The 27363-nt window shown below is 31.9% G+C and overlaps 5 protein-coding genes across 5 annotated transcripts in view; 4 read left to right on the top strand and 1 right to left on the bottom strand.

Annotated features, from left to right (window-relative positions):
- Nucleotides 1-1543, top strand: part of spas (spastin) — a 37245-nt gene extending 35702 nt beyond the window's left edge. Inside the window, exon 10 of the mRNA XM_068762969.1 lies at nucleotides 87-1543. The gene's annotated coding sequence lies outside the window, so the exon portion shown is untranslated. The remainder of the gene's footprint in view (nucleotides 1-86) is intronic.
- A 5235-nt stretch (nucleotides 1544-6778) lies between these two features.
- LOC137919664 (odorant receptor Or1-like) lies at nucleotides 6779-10984 on the top strand. The gene is made up of 8 exons (XM_068762796.1): nucleotides 6779-7110; nucleotides 7450-7587; nucleotides 8303-8471; nucleotides 9365-9477; nucleotides 10122-10221; nucleotides 10365-10469; nucleotides 10583-10738; nucleotides 10931-10984. Exons 1-8 carry the CDS (start codon nucleotides 6779-6781, stop codon nucleotides 10982-10984), a joined length of 1167 nt encoding a protein of 388 aa, XP_068618897.1.
- A 1393-nt stretch (nucleotides 10985-12377) lies between these two features.
- Nucleotides 12378-15162, top strand: Cog2 (conserved oligomeric Golgi complex subunit 2). Its single transcript, XM_068762853.1, has 6 exons — nucleotides 12378-12558; nucleotides 12643-12870; nucleotides 12997-13843; nucleotides 13921-14126; nucleotides 14291-14739; nucleotides 14819-15162. The coding sequence occupies exons 1-6, from the start codon at nucleotides 12481-12483 to the stop codon at nucleotides 15090-15092; spliced, it is 2082 nt and encodes a 693-aa protein (XP_068618954.1). The 5' UTR covers nucleotides 12378-12480; the 3' UTR covers nucleotides 15093-15162.
- Nucleotides 15122-17318, bottom strand: PolI (DNA polymerase iota). Its single transcript, XM_068762854.1, has 2 exons — nucleotides 17189-17318; nucleotides 15122-17092 (listed from the first exon to the last, which is right to left on the bottom strand). The coding sequence occupies exons 1-2, from the start codon at nucleotides 17197-17199 to the stop codon at nucleotides 15277-15279; spliced, it is 1827 nt and encodes a 608-aa protein (XP_068618955.1). The 5' UTR covers nucleotides 17200-17318; the 3' UTR covers nucleotides 15122-15276.
- Nucleotides 17319-17792: 474 nt separating this feature from the next.
- On the top strand, nucleotides 17793-27288 carry LOC137919661 (protein phosphatase 1 regulatory subunit 21). The gene is made up of 9 exons (XM_068762792.1): nucleotides 17793-17940; nucleotides 18013-18207; nucleotides 19570-19707; nucleotides 20283-20534; nucleotides 21197-21280; nucleotides 21451-21645; nucleotides 22025-22156; nucleotides 22285-22380; nucleotides 23233-27288. The coding sequence occupies exons 1-9, from the start codon at nucleotides 17875-17877 to the stop codon at nucleotides 23377-23379; spliced, it is 1305 nt and encodes a 434-aa protein (XP_068618893.1). The 5' UTR covers nucleotides 17793-17874; the 3' UTR covers nucleotides 23380-27288.
- Nucleotides 27289-27363: the final 75 nt, after the last annotated feature.

The following is a 27363-nucleotide window of genomic DNA, read 5'->3' as shown; positions in this document are numbered from 1 at the left end:
ATTTTGATTTGTAAAGTGGTTTCTTGAAATAAATATTGATCTCTATGAAATTACTATTAATGTATTATATTATATTTTTGTTGCAGGTATTTATTAAAGATAAATGAAGAAAGTGTGTTTTAAAGGATTCAATTAGTTGTTTTATCAAGGACAAGAGAACAAATCGAAAATTAAACAGACTGTCGGATCAGTCCTTCGAGAAAATTCTTAAACACACTACACATACCTAAGTTAAAATAATTCACATTTCCCATTTGCATTTTGTTATGGTATTATAGGATTTTAATATTCACTCGGTTGATGATTTTTATATCGAAAAGTCTTACAATAGTATCTAGTCAGTATGATCAACTTTCACGGTGTGTATTATTGTTTTTAATTAGCTGAAACGTGATAATGGCCATATATCAAAGTAGTGAGGAATTAATGAAAATAGTGATGAAAAATTAGCAATACTAGGAGATCAATTTTGTCTTATTGACTGTTCTATAGATCTGGGACACTATTGTTAACTTGCACACAGACTAATATTTATTTAGTAGTAAAATTTTAAAAGTGTAATCAAGACAATACCTTACCGCTTTTAAAGTTCAGAGTTGCTTGTATGTATAAGTTCACAAGTGTTACTTTCATACCGAAAAACTTATATATAAGACAATTTCTTTACTTATCAGATTATGAAGATAGGCCCCACAGATAATAAACACTTTATTTGCCATTTGAGGCCATAGATATTTTATGATCTGTATATTAAATATTGCATTTATATTATGTTCGATTTATTTTAATATTATTGAAGAAAAAGTTAACAAATTTAATCATTTTAAAATTGATCTGTGTGGTGTGAAATTGAGTTTGTGTGTTAATTGAATTATTTTATCTAAAAAAAATAAGTAAATTGTTTTATAATTTTTTTTGTTTATACAATTCGATGTTTAATGGTGAATTTTTATTGTTACCTTTTTATTATTAATTCTAGTTCTGTTAATTTCGTTTTAATTAACGTCTTGCCAGCTATATATATTAAAATTACTGAAAATATTGTATTTTAATAAAATAAATGCTTAATATTAACGGACGGGTACCATACAAAGACTAGCTGTAATTTCGGCTACACAATTTGCTCATAATAAAAAATAATTATCCGCATTCCGAATGTTGAAGGAGGCAATATTTTTATAGGTTGTTATTTAAATGTGTGATTAAAAGGACAAGCTTAAACAGCCCATGGGAAAAGTTTTTAGCCAAAACGGGCACTCAAACCATAGCAAAGGAGAATGTTAACTTTAAATATAGATATGTTAAATTTGTGGTACTTTTTTAAGGGTTAAATGTAAAAGCTTCCAAGTGTTTGCGAAAGTTGTTTATAAAATTCACCTGTTGGGTAGTATTCGTATTTTAATTAAAAGAAATTGTCGATCTCTGTTTTCTAAATAAAGTGTATTTGTATTGTTGTGTAGTGTCGTGGGTTTTAAAAGTCGCAAGTAATGTTACACTTTGTTGTTTAATGCGGCGTGATTCTTTTTTTGAAATGTTTTCTTCTAACTAAACGTGCAAATTATAATCGATTTAGGGATATATACATACGTGCTTTCCTTTTCTTACAATGTAACGAATATGGTAGGTGTAAATAACGGTTTCATAAGATCAGTTGACAATTTTCAACCATGTCTTTGTTGATGCGACTATGATCGTACTTTCTGGACGTTGACGTAGATAATGAATTCCACAGATTATATTTGTGTAAACCAAATTCAATGTGATGATAATAAAAAACTTCTAGGTTTAACCGTATGAGTAATTTCTCACTTAACAATCACATTATTATCTACCTCGACCGATAGTCGATTGCGATTAATATTTACACTGCATACGCGCATCGAAACCAATGTTTTTAAAAAAGTATATTTTGCATAGCCTTAGTATAGTCAATATTCTAGTATTAACTTTGCTCATTAGCCCTGTACTTTAGTCGTTTGAAAATTAATGAACGATGAAGATTGAACTGCATACACTACATATTAATTTACAACAGCCGTAGTGACATAGGATAGTTATTGCAATAATTAACATAGTGGCTGAATACTCTAGCTTTTTATACCATTACATTTTGTCATATACAGACCGTAGCTTTACTATCAATAATATTTAGTTAAATATAATAAAAAATCTTTGGATCACTTACACAAACTTTGCGCTTAATCAAATTAGACATGTCACTGGTCGTTAAAAAGAAAAAAAAACTATTAGGGACCTAATGTCAAACAACTTCCCGCCAGAAGCGTCAAACATCTGTCAAGCTATTAGCAATTTGTATTTTGACATTTTTCCGAATACAAGACAGCTAGTTTATGCATTATTATTTTATTTGTAACATATATCGTTGTTCTAATATTCGTAGCTATACTTTAATTGCCGGACGGAGTTAATATAAGCAGGACATTTGGACATGTTTGTACTAAGCATCAACAGTTGTGAAGAAATATAAAGATGTTTTTACATGTGGGTGGTAAAGGAAATCAAGTAACAATTTTTTAAGGTTTTCCAAAAATTATCTTATTCGTCTCGTACGTTAATAAAATTTTCAATTATTTTTTCCTTATTGTATATCTTCAGTTCCACATTTTATTATTCGTTTTCATTTCTACACTTTCTATAACTTGTTATATATTTTTACTTGTTACTTGAATATGATTAGAGTTGTAGTGTGACATTTTGCCGCCAGTGTAAACGCATTCCTAGCTCCTCCTAGTTTAATGATAACGTCATTATCTTTTTTACTCTGTCAGGCAAACAGTATAGCCAGTATGAAAGAATCACGAAATATCAAAGTTAGCTTCTTAAATAACTGATGAGACTACTTTTGTTTACTGCGGTAATAATTATTTGTTAATGTGACTTAAATTGTGGCTTTTCCCACAATTACTCGGTTGTGGTTTTTCAATAACTTTTTTATTCGATATTTTAATAATAATTTTGCTATTATTAATAAAATGCCAATTTTTTCGTTACATTATATTTGTAATTGTCATTGAATAATGAATTTATAGTTAAATTTAATTTTATCTGTATCATATTGTGTTTAATTTGATGTATTTTAATATTTTGTATAATTCTCTCGATTCTACAACTAATAAACATTTAATTATATAAACGTGGAGTGATATGATATTTTGCACAAATTGTTCAATAAGCTTTTGACTGTCTTACATGAATTTTTACCTTTTCGAATTGAATATTTAAATGAATGTTGCAGTTTAAGAAAAAATGTCTTAATTTAATCGCGCTTTTGCGTCATTTCTTACCTATTGGTGTAAGGCGATAGGATATTACGTTAAGTTGTACTGTTTTAATGAATGCTGAAAAAATAAAGAAAGCAATTTAACATTGCATGTGACGTGTGGTGTACATTTACATATCGTTTTCATCGATTGAAACGATTACGAAACACTAAATTAATATCAGGCTATAACAGGCCACAAATAAATCGTTACGAAGCCCTAATTTCCTTATATTGAGAGCTTGTATTATATTAAAACCTAGTATAATAAATGCTTATAAGTGTTTTAAGTGTCCGTAATTCAAATTTGAAACCCAATTTCATTACAACCCATTTTATTAAATTATTATTTTAGCGCCATTTTACCGCGTTACGTCATTTTCAATACTTATCCTTATATTTTGTCAACACTATTTCGTCAGTAAATATGAAATATTTCCGGTAATGTTTTACTTGATTTAAATGATAAACTATAATATTTACACTTATTTCGGTACCCTCACCTGATAATGATAGACATGTGGTCGACAGAAAGGTGATCAGTAGACATTAAGCCGAAGTGACATTTTGACGTACTTTTATAAACAATGATTAACTTTAATGTATGTATGTTAATATTTTTGATTAAATGTGTTACATCTATCGAAATCGCTGTACCTCACTTTTGGTATACGAGCGGCGAGACTGAGGGAAGTATCGGCCGCTCCGTTTCGACAGTCCGACGTAAACTCTCGCGGAGAGTTCCATGCTCTTTTTTCATCACCACGTCGCGCTTTCTTGGGCGCGGTACGGCGGTTTCGGTAGCATTAGATACTACAATAAAAACCAACTAAACAGAACATGGCTCTACTCTGGTGACGTGTCTGTCTACCAAATGTCTTTCGATATTATTTCATGTCATGTTTTACTTCAAAGCTACAACATCACTGTGATATTAACTAACGAACCTTTTTGCCTTGTTGTGAAATATACGCTTTCGACAGTATTCATTACATTAAACATTGCAATGAACATGTTTTTACAAGAATTACGAATAAGAATAGATAGTAAACGAAATATGGTGAATGACGGTCGTTTCATCGAACTGTTTAAAGTTAATCGGAAGCAGAGATGCGTGATTCGGTCGATCTTCAACGTTTGCTCTAGTGTGATGTCTATGTATGTATTATCCATGTTGAAATTTTCGTATGAATATTCTAAATCGAGGTTGTAATTAATTTGTACACGTTCGCCTTATGCCGACGTCGGTTTACGTTAAGCGCACGAATTTATGAACTTTCTCCGTTTTGTGTAAGTCGTTGAGAGAGGTGACGTGTATATTTTCATAATGTCTGTAGAGTAATTACACTTTTGCCTAATGTCGTGAATGTACACAATGTGATACACAATTTATGTATTAATAAATAATTGATTTGGCAATGTCTTGTTTTATTACACATCACTCTGTTTTCACGCAGATATGAGTCATCATCATCATGTAAGCCGACAGGTCTTGGAAGATCATCACAATGACCGGTCTTTCTTGAACTTGACTTAGTCGTTGGCTCATCTAGTGGAGGACCTGGCGACGTGTTCCTGCTTGTGGTCGCCATTCGAGAACCTTTCGGCCCCAACGGGCGTTGCTTGTACGGATTTAAAAATATTAACAATTAAATAATAAAATACATACAGAATTGTCAGACAGTTTATGAGGTCCGCGTGTTCCGAAGTAAGTAGCCAGGTTAAAGTTGGCCACCAATGGGAGTAACGAGAGAAATTAAGTTACGTCATCATCAATTAAAGCATCATGAAGTAAAGGGAACCCATAGCGTAAAACCACAAGCAAAACCTCAACCAGCGGACTCGGCCCAGACGGATTGTACCAGGACAGGTATAAACCAATATAATAATTGAAAACAAAAAAGGAGTGATCAAAAAGAGGCACATTGAGTTACATAATAGATCATAAAAAGGTATAAAATACCGTTTATACTAACAAATCACTTATGACCTGCTTGTAATAAACACGTGGATGAAATATCTGACGGACGTGGATTACTAGGGTATAATAACCATCTATATGAGACCTATAATTATAAGAAGTAAGAACATCTTGGGAAACCCTTTACCATGAACGCAGTTAATAAAAGACGTTGTGAATAAACTGAACATTACAATACGCAAAATTGCAGCAATAATAAAGATCCTGAATAGTTTTATAGCATATATATTATTAAAATTTGTGTCGAGATCTTCCCTTCAATTTCTTTAAAATCCGACACAAATTTTCCGCTAACTCAATATTGATTATTCAATATGGAAATTTTAATAACTTTATATAATTACATGAAACATTTTATTTTAATATATAGAAATACAAAATGTTTGAGAAAATTGTAATCGTACGAGTAACTATCAAAAAATTAGAAAAAAGTTCTTTCAGATTTTTTAAATTTCTTATCAGGCAAGCGGTTACAATGAATTTATTGGTAATTTGAGCCAATACAATATCAAAACATGTAATTTTATAGTTTTTCATTTTTAATTTTAAAGTTCAACAAAAATTATACGTTAGGTTCTCGGACATTTTCTACGTATCAAAAATTTACACGGTAATGTGCTTTTGATATGTTTTGTTTGCTAATTCCCACCTGCGAAGACTTCAAAAACAAAAGTAATTAAAATTGTGACTACGACGAGTATTATGTTATACAGCGTGCTTAAAATTGTGTACTTACTAATTGTTACTTGTTATAAATGTCACTTACAAAGCTAAATTTTCGACAAATGTAATTTGATCAAATAATTGTTAATAGTACAAATAATGCGTTTGTTTAAAATCAGTGGTAAATACATAAATATTTAATCTAGTTAAATTAAACATTAACTTATTAAAATGAGTGTTCATGGTCATGAACACTTTTAAATTCAATCTATATATAAATATGATTGATTGGTTTAAAATTTTTAAAAAGGATGAATGTCTTGCTTATTTATTGTCAATCAATGTATAGTACACACTACCCAAAAATCAATGGTTTTAAAAATAATAAAGAGCGGAAACAATATAGTGAGAAAAAGCGTTATCAAAATTCAAATTTCTACATATTAAAATTAATGCCCCGGTAGACTTTGTACACGCAAAAGTTTTTGGCCTGTCGCATTCCAATAGAAAAATAAATAGATGAATGTAACATATTTGAAAATGACAACTATTGTATAAATAGTTGTAAAAACTACACCTTCTTGGTGACAAATAGTTATAAAGTCACCCCTTAAAAGATTTAAACTAAAAGCTTTTTCGCCTGCGCCCAATTACTCAGTATATGTTTATTTATTTAATTTCTATGAAATAGCAAAAAGTATAGCGATACAGACTTAATTGTTTTAATAAATGGTAATCTTAATGACACCTGTAGTTATAAATTTAATACAAATTATAACAACCTGTATAACGCAGGAGTATATATATGTTAGTTAAGAATTTATTTATTTCACAAGCTCGATTTCTTTGCGACAATGGCAATAGACAGCATCCATTTGTACTTAAGAAGACCAAAAAAAGTACTAAAAGGTTTAGGCATATGGCTCCCGTCGGAAAAATATTTGCACCGACTTTACATGGGGTTCATATTGCTAACACAATATGGATTTATCTTGTTCGAATTTATCTACATAGCTGGTGTGTGGGGCGACATAGACGCGATGTCCGAAGCCTCCTACCTATTGTTTACCCAGGCCTCTGTATGCTACAAAGTTGCTGTATTTATTATCAATAAAAGTAATTTAATTGTATTAATGGATTATATGCAAATAAAAACTTTTGAGCCGCAAACGGAGCAACAAGAGGAGTAAGTGTTAAATGAAAGTTTCTTTTTTAGTTAATAAAAAAAATATGAAATGTAAAAGTGCAATTGTAATTATTTAACTAATCAAAGTAGACAAAAAATCACGATTATAACGAACAAACAGTAAACTTGTTAGTTCCCCCGAATAATAGTGTTGTGGGTGTATGTATGTGTGTTTTGTGTGTATGTAAGTGTTTTTCGACGAACGAGCCGCGGCATTCTTCCATTCTTGCAAATTTTTCCATTTATTTAATTAAAAAGGAAATATCCCTCAAAATTAACAGTAATTCTAAATAATAATAGTTCTAGTCAAATAAATAAAGGCAACGTTTATTTTTTAAGGATTCTAAAGAAGTTATCTCGACAGATCAACAATCTGTGTATGTTTTTTCTAATAAGTGCATTGACGACTTGCACGTTGTGGGCTCTTGTACCGCTGTTAGATAATACGGGTGTACGAGTATTCCCGTTCCGAATTTGGTGAGTTTTTTTTTTGGTAACCTTAACCATTTTAAATAGAACTCTTTTAAGCGTTAACAATGTAAACAAACGATACCCACACGATTTAGAAACGACAATGCATGCAAGAATTTTCAGAAATGGTTTTAACATGCGTAAGTCGAAGGAAAGTTTTTATTCCCATAACACAGATAATTCTGTTACAAAAATAAAGAAAACGTAGTTAGATTTTACGTCCCGATTCTGTTCTGAAACAACAATTGTCACACCGCAATCGCAGTCTTCGAATCAGCAAAGGACTATCTGGTTTCGGTTCATAGACCCTTACTCCAAGGCACAGGCCTCCCCAAAGATATCTTTGGGGGAATACACTATAATCCTCTGGAAACAGGATTGTGGGTAGTGGCAATCCTATATAATTATTAAGACATAAAGTGTAAATAAGATATATACAAGATTGTATCCCGAGAATCCAACACGCGACCTACTATCACAAATCTCGGTCCTCTTCCGGTAGACTGTCACAGCTCAAGGACCTTCAAGTATTTATTACTATACTGGTATTTCATTGATGAAAAATGTAACCGGTGAGCGCGATCAACTCTTATGTCCAGTGATATATATTTAATAATAAAAAATTGATATTGTAGTATAGGTAAATAATACAATACGATACGAAAATAACAAAATTTAAGTTCTTGCTTACTACACAAGTTGTAATGATGTTATAAACAAGGATGCCATTCGGCGCCGAAAAATCTCCACAATTCGAATTGGGCTACTTGTACCAAATGGGCAGCATCTACACTAGTGCTGTCCTGTTCTTCGCAGTGGACAGCGTCACGTTAAGTATGATCATGTTCGGGTGTGCACAACTGGAAATTATTATGGATAAACTACAAGAGGTAAGATTTCGCTTTGTCCTTAATAGTTTCACAGCTGCTAGACTTGAACCATCATATTATATCACCAAATTGCTAACCCCCGGGTCGATCGACATCACATTTCAAGCAAAACGACGTTACCGTCTTGATAACTGCGATCTGCGAATAACGGCTAAGCGGGAACAAGACCATAATTCATGGACCGAAGCTTTCGGAACCCTTCATGATATTATTTCCACAGTTGTTTAAATATCTATGCATTCCGTATTGACATTCCATATGGAACAGATACGCTGTCTACTTCACACAACAGTCTGTCATTTAATTTAAGGTAAAGAACCTGTCTTAATTCCTAAGATTATCTGTGCCTAAAATTTATTTAATGCTGATCGGTGTATCTTACTAATATAATAATGCATGTGCAAGTTTTAAATCCCTCCTATAGTATATGAGCAGCGGGAAAGGAAGTAGATCAACTTCAAACCTTCTGTTCTCAAACGCGTGTGTTTTGCCAATCGCGCTCTACTCCACCTCGCCGCACACACACGTCAGGGGATGTCTGACACTTCCCATAATTTTATACTAATGTTCAACGCTATACATATAACTTAGTAGAAAATAATTATATTATGTTTGTAAATAGTAAAACCTTTTTTAAACGGGTTAATATAGATGACAGGACATGAAACAAGCATGGAACATCAGCACAGTACAGCCCGTAAAGTAGACGGACAATCTGGATTTCATTGGAAGTTGTTAAACTGTTACCTTCTCACTTTATAAAATAGTAGATATGTGTACGAATTTTTCAATTTCTTTAGAATTGTGGTCGTCTATAGTTATAAAAGTGCAAACTAATTTATTAGAGACCATTTTATCATAATTAATTAGTATAGTATAAAAAGTGATTTCAGATACAAATTTTACCGTTATCTGCAAACTTAACGGATGTTGAACGGATAACGAGAGCTTCGAATAATAACAAATTGCTTGTCGAGTGCGTTTCCCAACATCAAACTGTTATCAGGTATGAAAATAATAAAACCATTGTCTATGGATTTTAGAAAATGAAGCATCATAAAAAGGAAAAAGAAACATTTTCTTTTCTCTGTGACGGAAAATTACTGTTTGCCTTAGCATTTACGTTACAACCTCTTTCTTAAATAAATTCAAGTGCAACTATCAGGAATCTCGGCTTGATCCGTTAAATGTTTTTGAAAATTAGAATGCCTCTGGTTTCTTAGATTGCTTGGGCTGACGCTCCACGGTTCGACCAGGCGCAAGTGGCTCTGAGAGGGGCTCTCGGCTTGTGCTGTTGCTGGGCTGACCCCTTCAATTTTAATGCTGAATCTCTGCTTGACATGTTTCTGTTGTGAAGCTACAGTTACTATGGAAAGCAAAAGCGTTGGGAAAAGAAGAGACGGAAGAAAATCCAACAAATCATGGAACTAAGCTTAGAAAAACCTGCTCATTACGCGGCGATATCTCGTGTAAATTTGTGGCCGTCTATGCTGGCGAAAATAACGTCGTCTTGTCTTGTTTTAATATCGTTGCATCGTCCGGAAAGTTGATTACTTGTTTCGGTCTCGGGAACTAAACGTTGCTAAAGGTAAAATTGGGTGGATAAAATATACATTAATTTATTTTTAAATTCAACTTTATTACTTACAGATTCATAAATATAGTAGAAAATACTTACCACGCAAACATATTTTTCCAGCTGAGTGGTACGATCGCTATTATTTGCATCATTGGACTCAGAATAACGATGGTACGCTTTCTTTTGTTTAGAATGTTTACAATATTATTTAGTACCTTTTTAATCTTTCATTGTCTCTTTCATATTTATTTACAAACTTATTTTTAATTCTCTAAATTATTTACATTTATCCGAAAGTTCTTTTGTCAAAACAGTCGGAGCCAAGCAGTGTACAATTTTACTCGATGCTATTTTATATGGTGACCATGCTGTCCCAACTGCTTTCATACTGCTGGTGCGGCAACGAGCTGACCTCCAGGGTAGAAAATAATTTAATATTACTGCAAATATTATTTCAGCTTGCTTTTCTTTAATTAAATAAATTTCAAAATATAAATGTGTGCATACCTTGAAAATTTGTCCTCATTTCCAGAGTCAAGAATTAAGAGATTTGTTATATCAATGTCCTTGGTACGATCAGGATAGGACATTTAAAAAACTGCTTTTGATAACAATGCAGTGTTTGAAAAAACCAATAGTTTTCAAAGCCGGACATTACATTCCGCTATCAAGACCTATATTCGTATCAGTAAGTGACCTTTTCAAAGAAATATCATTTTACTTTACTATTGGCTTTTAGTTATGAGATATTTATATTTTTTATGTGCCAATTGATAGAGTACTGCTTCATAAATATCATTATTTTTTAAATAATTTCTCTGAATTGCTATTGTCGACAAGAAAATGTTTTGAATAAGTATATTTTATCGGTTTTTTACAGATTTTACGCTCATCGTATTCATTTTTTGCTGTCTTAAATCAGACGAATAAATAACATGGAAAATGCATTTATTTTTAAACGAGTATACAGACCAAATTCCATGTCGTAAACAGTTATTATAAGTTAAAACTGTGTACTTGTATAAGTATGATTTGTTTATTGTTTAAATAGTTCATTTGCTTTAATTTTGTGACTTGTCTAAGTATTAATAAATATAAATTTCAAATTTATACTGATATTTATTCCATTATTTTTAAGAAAACTATCCACACTTATGAAATAGAAATAACGGTTGGTAATTTTTTTTTTGTAATGTGAACACGAAACTTAAGATAAAGAGTTATTTAATAGTTTACAGTAAGGTTAGAAAGCGAAATGTTAATAATATTTGTGGTCTACGACAATAGATCACACATCTATAATATTTACCTGCGCTGCAGTATAAGCTTTGAGCTTTTAAAAAGATGTGTTGTGCTTTACACCAGAGTTTAAAAGCTTTATTTATTCTGTTTTATCATTTTTTTCTTAAATAGTTAAGCTATGGAGGCTAAGCTATCTGCGCCAGTGGGAGTACTCGCAATGAATTCCAACATGCGTTCTTTGGATAGTGTCAACTGAGTAGTAAACTCTGGTGAGAGGCTTCGAGCGTGACTAGTTACCACTCTCCCTACTAAGACAAGCCGTGAATGATCTAGTTATTTTTCAATTCAAAGTCCGGTGAAACCATTAGGAAAAGAGTCCGAGCAGTTGCACTGTAGAAGAGATTCGCATGCGCAGCTGCTAACTGGTGACATACTTGATGGCTAGATTAGCGGGATCCGTAGCACGATCGCAGATTTTTAAGCGCCCAAGTAGTGTTTCATCAATAAGTACCGTCATATTCTCCGCCTGGTTTAGCTTTTAGGACACTCAGTGGATAGGGTACTAAAAGTTAGCAGATTTAGATGAGATGCTCCACTTTTTTGCTTCTTATCCTTGACCACAAATATTATTTTTACCGTACTCTGATGCTCCACCTTCCCGGAAAGCTAGCCCATAGTTTAATGCTGAACGTATGAATGCGTAAACTTTCTAGCTTTTCGAACGCTCCTGAAATGAAGAAAGTCTATAACAAAGTGGAGGAAGAGTATAAAACGATCTGCCAGCATCCTTATTCCCCGAGAATTATAATCTAGGTTAGAGTGAATAAGTACCTACTTAGTCTACGTGCTTCATCATAAACTACAAAGTCGCTTTCTATCAGGCGAGTTGATTAAACGCGGCCGAGAAAGATAAGAAAAGCCTGCAAATAAAAATCGAAAAATGAAATATATTTTAAGTTCCATTTGATTAACCATACTTATTCCAAAATTTTATTTCATTATTGATAACTATGAATTAAGAAACAGAGCATAATTTTTTCTGACATTAGTGATGTGTCAAGATCAGCTTACGTCAGTATGTAAAATGTCAAAATGATAGTTAAATACAAGAACAATTTGCGATAAACATTTCAAGCGAATTTACTCAAAAATGGTGCCTTTATAAAGCAATAACGATACAACTTTAGAATGGACAACAATAACATGGAATTCACTTTGCCGCCTGCGCCACGAGGGCTTTGTTTCGATCGTAATGACTTCGTCAAGGTATTGCTTATTGTATCAGTTTGTTAGTTATAACATAGCAAAATTATATGTTTAGTATATCGTATATACGCTAAATTGTTGCAGACAAATTTTTCCGTGGACACTTTTCTTACTGATCATCAAAACGTTGCTTCTCTGGAAACTATGCGCGATGACCTGGGAGTGTACCTTAAAGTATTAAGACTGGCTATGATAGAGTTAATTAACAAAGATTACGCCAATTTTGTTAATCTATGTGCAACGTTAATCGGTTTTGATAAGGCAATAGTAAAAATTAAAGTGCCATTAGAGCAGCTAAATGAAGAAGTTCACGTAAGTAATGAATAATTTTATTACGCCTTTTCAATTTTATTACTTTAAAAATATGCATATTTATTTATTTATAAACATTACATGCATTTGTCAACTATACCTTTGTATGTCATAATTTTTTTTCAGTGTGTCAAACAATATTTGGAGGATGCTATGAAAGAATTATCCATTTGGCTAAATCAAAGACATGGATTATTGAAAAAAAAACAACTCCTTAAATACTACAGCCAGACAGTTAATGGACTAAAAACCTTGGAGAATATTTTGAAAGATGTATCTGATAAGAAGAAGCTGGAGCAAATAACTATTGTTGAACGCACAGCGGTACAGTATAACCAAATCAAATTGCCATACTCCAAATGTGAGAACTTGTTAAGTTCAGATCAAAAGGTGCTTTATAATGATATTGGAGAAAAGTTGATCCAGATTTTAAATCAATTACTTTTCTACTTTTGGAATGAAAATGATGAAAATAATCTTCTCAAAACACTTATAATTTTGACAACTTTAGACCGAGTTAGAGAAACTGAACTACTTATAAGAAAGCAGGCAATAGCACCCTTGCTACAGGATATCATTAACGAGCCAGCCTTGCAAAGAAGTAAAGAGGGGTTAACAGGCATTTATGGAAAAATTTTGTTGTTGCTGGACACAAAACTGAAATTATTTATTACCGTGATGCAACATTCCAAGCTATCATTTCTTTATAAGAAATACAGATTTTTAGTAAATTGTTTTTGGAGTGAAGTAGAAAGCCGATTAGAAGTGAATCTGGCATCAATTTTTGCTCCTGGCAATCCACAGTTGTTTTTCAAGAGATATAGTGAAAGTATGCAATTTGTTAAAAAGTTAGAAGAGTATTGTATTGTTGAAGGATGTGTAAAAATTTTCCATGAAACTCCAGAATACAAGAGTTTCCAAAGGAGATGGAATCTGCCAGTGTATTTTCAGATACGTTTTCAGGAAATTGCAGGTAATATATTATGTACTGTTTTAAATATAATGTTAATGCAAAGATTTTTGTAAATTGTTAGAAATTATTATTTGTAGGAAGTTTTGAGACATCTTTAAAAAACTATCCAACAATCGGGAACAAAGATGGGTTTATCCTTAATGAGACGTTAAAATGTTGGGTTTGTTTACATGACTGCTGGTCAGAAGGTATTTACATTGAAGCCTTAGCCCATAAATTCTGGAAGTTGTCATTACAAATACTTTCTAGATATGCCACTTGGACTACTAGTATCTGTATGCAGGTATGTCAAAAGTTAGACTACATGTTTTCAATTTCTTTTTTCCATTATTACATGTTTTTTTTTCTTATTAAAATTTACTTTAAAAATGTATGTGGCACAGTTTGCAAATTTTTTCTGTTCATGTCAATTTAAGTAAATCACTAACAAATGTTAAAATGTTTCAGAAGGGTACAATTTATAAGACGGAATCAACCAGTATAAACAAGAGTCTCATAGACAACAGTATAAATATTTATATTGATACTAAAACATTATTACAAAACCTACCAACATTTTTAACTCATGTTGAAAGCAAAATACCAATTGAAAAAAGTAAAATTTTGCTCAGGCAAAGCCTAAATTCTTCCATAGATCATTTACAAGCAACTGAAATCAAGATAAAAGAATGTATTGTGAATGAATTATTTGACTATTTCAATATTCAATTAAAGCAAGTAAGTGACATACCCAGATTGTACAGGAAAACTAATCGGAGTATTCCTTCAAAACCCTGCACTTATATTGAAGTTGTTTCAAATGCTATCAAAGATTTTAATGATAGCACAGCAAATAAAGTAGATAATTCATTTTTATTAGGACTCTATGAAGCATTATTTGATGTTATGACTGTTGCGTAAGTAATTAGTACAAACAATTATAAATTAAATTATGTGGGTAATTATTTTTCCTTTATAAATTATGATTTGTTCTAGGTACTACAAATATGTAGAAGATGTTTTAACTTCTGTACAAAAAACTGAAGAGTCATTACGAAGGCTGAAACAAATCCGTGAAAAAACATCACAACAGAGTAATGAGAGCAGTGGCACTACAGATGGAGACAAAATCAGGCTTCAACTTAATGTTGATGTAATTTCATATAGAAGACTGGCAGATTCCTTAAATATTAATGTACATAAAGTTCACAAATACAATGAACTAGCAACAATGGTTACAGAAGCTGTAAAAAATATAGAAATTAAATGATATGCCCAGTTACACACATTAAGCTTTGTTATTTTCCTTAACAGAGTGAGGTTGTAAGTTGAAATGATATTAAAAATTTTATAACATAAACGTGTATTTGATCAGCTGAATAAAAACTGTATGATTTGAAAAAATAGAAACCATTCACTTATCACTTAATTAACAAGATAATATATAATTAATACTATTTGTGTGGAACAAAATATTTCATGATAGTGTTCGGTTTAGCTTTGTTCATGGCTCTGGGACTACTCCGAGGCAGCTCCGAACTGGATGGATTCTTCCACATGGCTTTGAGCTCCTGTTGCATCTCGTCCGGCAAGGCATTAAAGACTTCCTTATCCACATAGCTTGGACAATCATCACAATTACCAGCTTCAGATCCATCTTTCATTGTGTCTGTGTCTGAAAGGTCTTTAGCGGGGCTGGCTCGTGGAGTAAGGGACCGGTCTCTTGAGTTTAGCCTTAGCTCTGACACTTTCTCTAACTCCCTTGAATTTAATCTGAGTTCACCTACTTTTAGCTTACTAGGTGATGCAACTCCCTCTTTTGATAAACACCTTCTTTTAGCTATCCAATTTACTTTCTTAGGCTTTTTAGGTGAAGGTTCAACTTCAGCATCAGAGAGATCAGTAGTTGTACTGCTGCTGGGAGATACAGCTGAGTAATCCATTGAAGATGCAGATGTGTCACAATCATTTGTAATATTAAGCACAGATTGCACTGAAATATCATTCATTAAGTAATTCACAATAGAACCTCTACCTGTCATCCTTTCTTGGAACTTGGTAAAAGCCAATCCTACTAATGTTAAATGGAATGGTTTACTTAAATCAATGAGTTTGTTAAATAATCTCATGATTAAAGTCATTAACTTCTGCTGCCCCACCTCGGTTACAGTTGGGGTGCCGTTGTTAATTGTAAAAATGGAGGGAGACACTTGACACTGCCGAGACTCTCTGTGGCTGCAGAGTCTCTTAACATCCTTTTTTCTCAAGGTTACTCTTAGTGAAACAGGAATGCGACCATCTTCTCTCACTAACACCAACAACCTCTGCAATAACGCTGCAAACCTTTCTTCAACTTCACTTTTTACACTGACAGTTTTGAAACTATCCTCCAGGCCTATACTTTGAGGTTTACCTGTTTGCTTCACTGGAGTATTATCTTCACCTAAACTAAGATTCTTAAGTCTAACAGCCATATCGCTACTGAAATGTTTCTTCAATAAATCAACTGACACTTGTTGCAAGTCACTCACTGTTATAATTTTTTGAGATATGAGTGCTTCGGTGGTCTTCGACCCAATGCTAGGGATTGACCGCACACTTTGCAATGTGGACATAAAACTGGCTCCATGCTCTGGATAAATTGTTGTCTGGTCATTGGGTTTGTGAAGGGGACATATTAATTTTGCTAATAATTTATTGTGAGCAATGCCAGCACATGTGGTGAAACCAAGCTCATCAAACAATTTTTTTCTCATCTCGCTGGCTATCTGTGACGCTGCCTTGAGACGCGTGTGGCAGCCGCATAAGCATTCTGTGTTTGTATCACTGTACACATGACCCACAGCTGTTAAATCATTGTTAGTAGTTTTAACCTTCTCTTCCACTAAATTTGTGACATCTATAAAATTCTCATCCATTCCTAACTTTTCAACTGGACACTTCCAATGCTGAAGCGCAGCGAATATGTTGTTCGATGCCGCTCTGTAGTTGTGTAAATCCTCACCATTCACTAATTTCAAACTAGGACAAACCTTCAAGGCATCTGTAATTAACATACACTTCTTTATACCGTATTTCCTGGCTTCATAATTACTAGTTACGACGATGTTTTTTTGTTGAATTCCGAGTGGTTGTGAACGTAATTCGGGTTTTCGCACCATCTCCACTTGAGCATAAAAACAGTCTACATCGATGTGTATGATGCTTTTAGGATGTTGGCTGCTGACTGAAGAATGGTTGTAGCAACTAGAGCTGCTCGATTCCATAATTCTGTGAATAAAACGCATAGTTTAGTGAAAAATCATCCTGCTCTTCCTTAGTTTTACCTGTTGCAATGTAACTGTGAACTACTAGTCACACGCTTACCGATCGTCCATGGAAACTTCATTGAAAGACAAAGTATTTTTTATTGTTTATAAAAATGAAAAATTATTAAAAATTTGTTATTTTTCTTTCATAAATTCCAAAATATTGATATTTTATATCGGACAATCACGACACATCAACAGAGACGATGTTACCAATAAAAAATAGCGGCATATTTAACATAGACTAAAAAATAACGGGATTTTTGTAGGTAAAGATTATAAATAAATAAAGAAGTATACCGCAAATTTTTCTTACATGATAATGAATTAAACTAATCTTATTAGAGTATTTATCTCCATTTATGCAATAGTTATTAGTAAGTTTAATGATAGTTTTGGTTTTATCAACTTAATCATACATTTTTTTATATCTACTATTCCAAGTAAACAATTAACTTAAATCTATTGAATTGAAAATCGTTGCAATAAAAATAATGTTGTATTGTGTGCTGTGTTTTTACTACGATAACCTTACGATAGAATTAAGTTTTAATTCTTTTAAGAAATAATGAAATACCTAAATACAATAAACAAATATCGTAAACAGACAAGATAAACGTCATGTAATTGTCATAATCAGTATGACATTTATAAGAAAGTGGGTGTTCAGTACTGCAGTTAACCGAACAAATAAACAATATTCTTTCTTACAAAGAACAGTTATGATCTCTTGAGAATCTAGACATGGAAGGTTTGCCTCCAGGAGATATACAGGCAAAGTATCAAAAGTTGGCAGCGGAATATTCAAAGGTATAACATCGTTCAACGCTAAGCGGCTTTCTGCGGCAAGTAATTGTATAAATTTATTGTTTCCGCTTGCAGCTAAGAGTACACGTGAAGGTATTAAAAAAAGGAGTTTTAGATGAGCAGGCGAAGTCTAATGAACTAAGAGAAGCACTTAAATCTAAAGAGAAAGTAATAAGACAAGACGAATTGGAAATTGATTCACTAACTTTCCGAAACCAACAGTTGACGCGGCGCGTGTCCGTCCTTCAGGATGAACTCGACGCTTTACAGGTCAGTTCATTTAAAACATAAAACTCTTGCTAATCTTATGGCCAGTTGTAATATTTTATAAAAACACTTATATTCATTGTTAAATACTTATTTTTTGTTTATCTATTACAGTGCCTTTTATGTTAAAGTTAAAGATTTATCAAAACAAAGCTCTCTTGTTAATATTTAAGCCTGAAAACAAAGTAGCCATACTTTTACGGTGGACTCTGTGACCGTAATGCTTAAGCAATCCTTTTTCTTATGTACTTATTATTTTATTATAATTGAATAATAAATTTTTAAACCTAAAATTTATATATATAATATGGTTAGTAGGCAGGATTATTAATTTGTTATCTTATTATGAATTAGTAACCTGTAATTTTGTTGATAAAAGTAAAACATTACTGTTTCCTTTGGTTAATGGAAAATCAAAGCTTCATTCATATTGATAATGGTTTACCAATAATTGAGTAAGTAATACATAATGTTTTGTGCTGTACTCCACAGGTTTAGATACTTAACTGAATGTGAACAAGATTCAAATGTCACACTATATATAACAGATAAATTTCTCAACTTTTAAAGGAAAAAATAGAAGAAATTGGATTGGTAATTGTTCTTCTAAAATCACCCATTAACCAGACACTATGGTTGATAAAAAATTGTCTGTTGGGTATACATTTTTGCTTTGTTGAATTGCTTAAAAAGTTGTTTTTCTTTGTAGTTTTTATCATTTTGATTCCTAACATAATTTTTGTAAAGCCAGATAATTATTGTTTGAAAATGAGTGTTCTGAACTAGGTATGAGCTAGGCAAACAGTTTGTTGCTTTGTTTTCAATGACTAAATTGAAAACTAATATAAAATTATAAGTTTTCTCACCTACTGCCCTATGACAAAATATGAACATAGAGATGGAAACTGCATTTGCAAATTATAAAGTTATAGAATGTCTACTACTGGACATGGTCTTCCCTATAGATTTCTAATAAGACTGGTAAAAAAGGCCTGCATCCAGCATTTTTTGATGAATAAGAAGTCTTATGCTGTGCTTGTCACAACAAAACTAAGCCCCCAGCAGCCATCTATTCTGCAGACTCTTGCTTGCCCACTGCTATTTAAATTTGTCAATTGTCAGAGTTGTCAGAAAAATGTGTATTACTTCTTAATATAGTAAGTTTAACATTTGAATATTATTTACATTTAGTTGAGTACCTATGAAGTATAGTTCTGTAATATATTTCTCACATGAAGAGCATGCTTATCTGTGATAACTGCAACTATTATAAAAGTCTATTTTTAGCAGTGTATAGTAGTTTATTATTATCATGACTAGTAATTTTTATATTGTTGCTGCTATTATGTCATTGTTCTTTTTTAGATAAAGTTAAGTAAAAAATCAAAAAGTAAAGGTGATGATAAACAATCAACCAGCAATGCAACTGCTGTTCTTGATTCTGGACTCCTACAAGAGGAATTGCAGAAGAAGATTATTGAAAATGCCCAGATTGCATCACAGGTACGTAAATTAATTTTTAATAGTGTTGATAAAATTTTTTGTTGTTGTTTAATATAAATAAAAAATAATATATTTTAATAATAGTGTAATTTGATTGCTTGGATAGGTATCACAGGTATAGAATCTGATTGATGTTTATTATTACCAAATAAATTGGTTTTAGATAAATGTGGCAGGCTGTTTACATAATAATTTTTAACTAATATTTGATTTTTAAATGATCTATGGCACCCAACTTGTGCACAAAGGTGTTGCCATTTATAAATGTATATTTAACCATGTCATTGTAGATGCCAGAAATAAGACAAAACTTTTATATATTATGGATTTATTAATACATCAATTTTAAAATAGTTATACTATGAACAGTCACAAAGTGCTTTGTACAAACAATCATGTCAAACAACCCATACTGTACATAATATTACAGCACCAAGAGGGCAACTAAATTCTTAATCATGACTTCATTGTATTTATGAAATTCATTTGTTAAGCTTTATATACTACGAAATTAGTCAGCTTCTGTCTCTTGAAATATTTACTGAGATATGTTATATAATTCATTCATTTTTTAGCTTGCAGACAAAACTTTTGAAGTGGCCCAACTCCGATCTTCATTGGAAGATTACCAGAGACATATAAATGAAAGTGAAAGTAAATATAAATGTGAGATAGCTAAATTGAAGAATAAAAATCAAGAAATACAATTTACATTAGAAGAGTTGCAAAAAGAAAGACTTGGAGGTGCAACAAATAAGGGAGTGATTGCGACAAGCAGTCAAGCAGCAAGCTGTAATGGCGACTTCTTGTCAGAGGCTGGTAGCCTGGTAACTCTTGAGTTTTTATAATATCTATCAGACTTAGCAGCAATAAGATCCTACCAAATGAACAAAGAGCTTACATTGCGATGATTTAAAAAAGTGTGAATTAATCTTTGTATGTTAAAGATAATTATTACAATGCAATTGATGTAAGATAGTACCTCGAAAATGATATGTTCGCCCCTAGGCTATATCAATATTTTTTAAAATAAGACTTTATTTTAAAAAATATTGATATAGCTAGCTACAAAAATAATCCTCCCGAATTTCTTTCGTCTGTTCTCAGGTTTGAGACATTTTAAACAAAGAGATGGTAGATTCATATAGACATAAACAAGAGATGTAATCCTTTGTTTGTTGTATAAAAAGTTTTTTTTAAGGATGGATATCCTTGACATAGTAGTTTTAAATAAAAACAAAGTAAGTTAGGGATTATTTATTTGTCAATGCAAGCAGTGTATAAATCTTAGATTCTCAATTTTTTTAATTACAAATTTTTCTATTGTATAATTCTATGACTAGAAAAACCTAGTGCAGGTTTAAGTTTGTTTCCTGTAGTTTTGCAATTGATATATTTGATGAACTAAATGCAGTGTTATTAATTTAATGCGACTAAATTCCTTAATAAGTTTCAAACGGTAAAATGACTTAGAAATAATTTTTCACAGATTGGCAGTGAGGATGCTCTGAGTTCGGTGGATGAGCTGAACGTCAATGAACAGCTGAGCACAAAAGCACTTACATTAGAACAGGTAATTTAATAATCTTAATTAAATAAATTGTCAGAACACTGAGAGATTCCCACTGCTTAGTATAAGCCTTCCTCAAAGATCGCCACAGTCATTGGTCATAATTAATGATCAAATCGGTGAAAGTCATAATTTGATCATAATTAACATGATTGTATATTTTAATTTTTCAGGAGAATCAAAAATTAAGAATGGAATATGAGATACTTCAGATGGAAAATGAAAGCCTAAAATTAGAAGTTGCTAAACACGTGTCAGCAGCACAGCGGAGGAAAGGGGAAAGTCATGATTCTGGTGATTTCAATAGTTTCAATGAAACCTCCGTGGATTCTGAGGGGAGGATGACCGGGTTGCTCGGTAGCTTAGAGGTGATGACTTTCAATTGGATTTTTTATTTTTGCATCAATACTATACTTGTTATATTTTTTCTATAATTTATTACATAGTAATCAGGGAATCTAAAAATAAATGAAAACACTGTATATAAAATAATACAACCTGATCAAAGTAGGAAACAATACTAACTTTTAATTTCAATTACCCCCCATACAATATTAATAGATGTCTTTTAAGTACCATGCGCTTACCAATTACATTAATAAATATTAATTGATACAAATATATAACTATCATCATCGTTTTAGTTGTAGGATGATCCAACATTTTCCTACTACCTTTGTTTAGAATATCCTAACTCCTAACCATGATATAGAAATAAAATTAAAATAATCTGTCATAAAATTTCAGGTACCATTCCTGCTTAACCACGAGATTCAGTTAAGAGAGGAGCGTGTAAAAAAGTACTTTAGAAATAAGATTAGCGAATTGAAAGTTGAACATGAGGACCTGAAGAGTAAGACTGAACATTATGTAAACGAAGTAAGTTTACCATATAATACGTGAAAATTAAAAATTCAAATATTTTCTATCCAATCAAAATTAAGTAATTATCGTACTTTTATCTACACATTGTACTTAGTAATAATTACTATATTTTACCGTTACAGTGTGAGATGCTCCGGCAGCGATTTGAAGAGATGGAGCGAGATAAAGAGACAGACGCGCATACAATTGACGAAAAACACAATACAATTAGTAGATTGGTAAGTTTTTTTAAATTATTACATTAATAATCCAATCTATAACAAAATCTGGGATTATATAAATTTACCCTCACAGTCTTCATTATCAATTCGGCTATAGGACGGTTGCTGTTGAACATAGGCTTCACATATAAATTTCCATTAGGACTGGTTGGAAGCAACCAGCATTCAATGTCTTTCGACGTTTCTGTCTTCTTGTCCTGTCCACCTTGTGGTTGAATGTTTTACACTGCGCTTGCCGGTCTGTTGTTTCCTCTCCAGACGAGACCCCAATGGACATGTCAGTAGAATATGAGATTGCAGTCAATGGGAGGGAAGTGAAATTAATAATTCATTAATAACATAGAAATAGCCTCAAACCCAGTAAATATCTGGAAGTTGCAATGCTTTAATCATGTATTGCATTTAAGGAAATACCACCTTGGGTTGATAATGCAGGGTAAAATTCAAAACTTAAATTTGGACCAAAGACCACTTGTGGGTAAAAGAACTCAGGACTTGGTTCAACACAAGGGTACTGTCCAAAGCTCTCCAGGATATGAATCCATGAGTAGATCTATCACAATATTAAATAAATGCAGAATTGTATAGAAAATTGAAGCTGGGAAAATGCACACATGTTTAATTAATCCTAGAAGTTCATCATTATTTCGGCCGTAGAATGTTCACTGCAGGACTTTGGTGTCCTCCATAGATTTCTTTAAGGTCGGTACAGCATATCTATAAGAGTATTCCATCTAGATCTAAAATGTCTTACTACTACATACTAAATATTTGGTTTATGGTCTGTAGACAACCTCTATACAACCTCTTTGGGGTTTATAATTATATATTATAATTAATGCTTTACAGGAAGAAGAGCTTCACTCAACTTCTCACAATTACGAGCAGCAAATGTCTGTGCTGACGGAGCACGTGGCGGGCCTGAACGAACAGCTCGCCAGGCAGCACGATCAAATCGAACACCTCAAGCATCAGCTGTCTACCAAGAGAAAGTAGTAAAAATTTTGGAGTCCTATACTATATTCGCCGTGCAGGGTTAATACAGCGCTCTTTTGTTACCAAGTGAAAGGGGAAGATATTTGGAGATTAGTGAACATCAAAAATAATAAAGAAATGTAAAGATGCGTTTACATAGCTACTTTTTATAAAATGTAAAAATAACAATTCGTGTATCAAACTTGTATTTACGGAGCAAGAGAAAATTTCTGTTATACATTTATTTATTAATATCATTTTACAGTTAAGTAAGTCATTGAAGTTTCCGGTCTACTTGCCACAGAATAAACTGGAATAAAGATAAAACCACAACAAATTATAGGTTAAATGCAAATCTATCAAAAAATACCAAAGACACGCTTTTAGGTAAAAAGGAATAACTAACGCACGAGTAACAGAAAGCTTCCACAAAGTGGAAATGTCAGATTTAGACTGCCCTTCAAGTCCATGTAAACGCTTCCTTACCTCGCTATTACTTACCATTTAGATAAGTTCTGCATCTTTTGATGTTAACTCTGTTAAGCGAATACAGTATAGCACGTTTTTGTTGGTGTGTGGTTTATTTGCAACCACACTATGCCCTATTTCCATTTAGTCAGTTTAAAGTTTTGGGGAACATGATTTCGTCTTTTTTGTATTATAAAAGACCGGTTAATAATTTCCACCTAAATGGGTGAGACATGCTAGATAAAATCATTAGGCCTATCACAGATCACGATCTTCTCACGGCTAGTTCCTCTTAGATAAGGTCAATAACTTTGTTGCAATTGCAATTGACACCACTTTCTTAAGTATGATCAAATTTTAATATGGCTTATATATCACACATAATTTTACTTCTGGTTTATAAATATCGTGTATTTTTTTCTTTATCACAATATGAATGTAAAAGTATTTAAAGAATTATTTTTAATGGAATTTTTTATATAGATTATATTCTAACAGTTACGCAGAATTGACACACTTGTATTTTACAAACGAAAATTAATGGCAGTTAAATAGAAACGAACCAGTAAATTTTGGTAAAAATGTATTTTGACATAAATCGTATCTTGTTTTCCTTGCATCATTGTACTAAACTCTTAGGCACTCTCTTACTAGTGTATAATATGATGTCACGCGATTTGTTGGAATGTTATAGCGTTGTATACAGTGGTGGAGTCAAGACTGGTGTGGAACTAAACTAATAAATTCTACCATCACCTGTGTACTCTTCTGTTCACCTTTTTGTGGATATCCATCAGTTTCATCAAGTTGTCGCTCCTAGCAATATGTCCAAATTACTCCAGTACTCGTTTGAGACAAACTTTGTCTGCGGTTTGTATTAAAATTCTTACTAGTTTTATAATAACTAAGAAAATCTGGCGCATAACCTTAATTTATAAATCATTACAATACTCTTTCTATGACATGTTTTCACTTTAGAAAAAAATATTTTGAAAATATTCAATGTGTCTAAAAATCAACGTTATTATTATATGTAAAAGATTATTATTATAGACATTATTATTATTTACATGTAAAAGAAAGTGAATAGTAGATAAATAAAAGATACAAAATTCAGTGCTAAAAAGTGGCATTTTGTTTGCTTAGTTTACACCTTAAAAATATTATAAAATAATACTAATGTGTCTTATTAAATATTTTACATGTAAGAAGCATTTCTTCATTCAGGCTGTCTTTTGTTTTCAGAGTATAAAAATTTGTTTTTATTAGAAATATTTATTCTGGTAATTTTTGCAGGATAAACAAGACGTTGGTTTATACTTTGCTGCCATTGACTGCGAGTATTTTGTAGTATGATACAAAAACAGAGTTTTGAGTTACAATCGTAAAATCAATCAAGGGTGCTGTAGGTAGTAATATTGTTAATCTACGAAAGTGTTTTTGTCTGTAAGTCAAATGTTACCTAAGACATACCGCTTACTGAAAATACTTTGCGCCTTGATTGCAATGTTTCTATAATATATCTAAGAGGTGATATCTTTTTGTAAATCATGTCAAACAAATTTCTATATGTATTTTTCACCATTCTTTAATCTTGTTTCGCCCTACTTTTTAAATGCGATGGTTAAACACATATAAGAATATGTAAGAATTTTCAAACTCAGCAAATACTTTTTGAAGAAGTATCACCTCTCCATTTTATGTTTCCTCGTCATCATATTTACCAATTTGAGCCGTGATCACCTCACCTAAAATGTTTTTCAATAATTTACTATCGCTTAAACTTGTAGTGATTATATTAAAGAGAGTAAGTTATATAATGTTATAAATATTTTGTATAAAACATTGTATTATGAATTAAATGAATGTCCACATTAGTAATAAGTTATTCCATTTGTATGTCGAAATTCATATTTTATTTTTGCGTGTGATATTGTGATGTATTGATAACATCATTTATAGGTTTCAATAAAAGATAAAAGTGTAAGATGAAGCAATAATATTTATTAAATCAATAGTTATCAATTGATTTGGAACTAAATATGCACGGTAATTAAATGTAATACAGTTTAATAACGCTGTAAGTGCCCTTTTAAGCGGACGCGGGAAGCAACGAAAAAATATTTCTACAAAACCGATATGATTAGTATAAAAAACTTTCTTGTTGTATCGTGTATGTTGACATTAAGAATGTAGTAGTCATTATTGTCACCTCTGCCTCGTTACCGACTAAATAGTTCCTAATTAGCCGTTGCAGTCACTATGAACTCGAATTTCTAATTGGGATATCACTACATCCTTATGACGTAAGGATTAAAGTTCAGAATTTAATACAAATATTTCGAAACGACCATTGTCGGTCTTGGTGATGATGCTATATTATTTTTAATGTTTGAATTTGTCTCAGATTACAATCATTAATGACTACAAAGTAACTGAACAACTGAATCAATTAAAAGAGCATTTTGTAAACTATTAACCTATACTACCTATACTATATGTGTCAGCCAGAATTAATATTACTTTTTTAATCATACTCTCCAAGTAAATTTTTTATACTGATACCGAAACCGCTATACCGTGCCTTAAGTAAGCGCGAGGGGAGAGGAGATGAGTGTCGGCTGCACCTCCATCTCACCGCGGTTACAGTAACTCTATCACTCAAAAATCTACCTATGCTACACATGGAATAATTTAAATTATAACGTCAACAATAGTTTTTTTTTTAATAAAATCCAAAAATTGTTATAACCCAATTCGCTGTCAGCTTGTCAACCACATGCATGGATGTAATTTTTCACTATGGACGGATTGACATTTTTCTATTAATGTAAACAAATTTTTACCCCATTATGACCGACAAATAAAAATAGTTGAGCTTTTTATGATGCACATTAATTTTGTTCTGCCAATACAGTTTCATACAATTGACAATATATTTCGATTTGAATTTGATTAAAGTGTATATATTTTTATTCGTAACACCTTTAATGAGATGTATTCATAAGAATCTCTACTCTGTTCTTGATGTATCGTTTTATTTAAATCTTGTGATATCAATCCCTGTAATATTAAAAACATGTTTTTTGTATTAAGAAACGATAACCCTTGTAGTTTGAATTGAAAAATTATGTATTTTTTTTAATTATTTTAATAATTTAGAATTTCCAGAGCCGGTTTCGTATTATCGACACTAAAACACATTCAAGATTTTAAGTGAAATAGTGAACAAGATATGTTTGTCCGTTACGTGTTATGATTATACAATAAAAAGACCTTGTTAATCAGTGTATTACATACTAACTTCGGGAACTACAAACGGAGTGTGAGTCAAATAATTGAATGTAAATCATTTTCATATAAAACCCCGAAAAACAGATTCCAAAAATCTTTACCATTTGTATCGAGGCAATGAAAATGTATTTGTATCAAAGTGTATGTATATATGAATATAAATAAATGTTTAAATACACAACATCTTAATTGTTTTACTCTACCCTAAAATATTTTTCATAGTTAATATTACTTGCACATACT

The sequence above is a fragment of the Battus philenor genome, unplaced genomic scaffold, assembly GCF_028537555.1.
Source record: "Battus philenor isolate CCGP_79_NKW_IND1 unplaced genomic scaffold, ilBatPhil1.0.hap1 SCAF_17, whole genome shotgun sequence".
Lineage (NCBI taxonomy): Eukaryota > Metazoa > Arthropoda > Insecta > Lepidoptera > Papilionidae > Battus > Battus philenor.
This window is presented reverse-complemented; position numbering and strand designations above follow the sequence as displayed.

What these genes read in the sequence shown, in the direction of transcription:
- LOC137919664 (XM_068762796.1), top strand. Translation starts at nt 6,779, where the DNA reads ATGGCAATAGACAGCATCCATTTGTACTTAAGAAGACCAAAAAAAGTA. An exon ending in CAAACGGAGCAACAAGAGGA is followed by an intron (nt 7,111 to 7,449) that starts GTAAGTGTTAAA and finishes TTATTTTTTAAG; the next exon opens with GATTCTAAAGAAGTTATCTC. An exon ending in CAACATCAAACTGTTATCAG is followed by an intron (nt 9,478 to 10,121) that starts GTATGAAAATAA and finishes TATTACTTACAG; the next exon opens with ATTCATAAATATAGTAGAAA.
- Cog2 (XM_068762853.1), top strand. Translation starts at nt 12,481, where the DNA reads ATGGACAACAATAACATGGAATTCACTTTGCCGCCTGCGCCACGAGGG. An exon ending in AGCTAAATGAAGAAGTTCAC is followed by an intron (nt 12,871 to 12,996) that starts GTAAGTAATGAA and finishes ATTTTTTTTCAG; the next exon opens with TGTGTCAAACAATATTTGGA. An exon ending in CTACTAGTATCTGTATGCAG is followed by an intron (nt 14,127 to 14,290) that starts GTATGTCAAAAG and finishes AAAATGTTTCAG; the next exon opens with AAGGGTACAATTTATAAGAC.
- LOC137919661 (XM_068762792.1), top strand. Translation starts at nt 17,875, where the DNA reads ATGGAAGGTTTGCCTCCAGGAGATATACAGGCAAAGTATCAAAAGTTG. An exon ending in ATGAACTCGACGCTTTACAG is followed by an intron (nt 18,208 to 19,569) that starts GTCAGTTCATTT and finishes GTTCTTTTTTAG; the next exon opens with ATAAAGTTAAGTAAAAAATC. An exon ending in ATGCCCAGATTGCATCACAG is followed by an intron (nt 19,708 to 20,282) that starts GTACGTAAATTA and finishes TTCATTTTTTAG; the next exon opens with CTTGCAGACAAAACTTTTGA.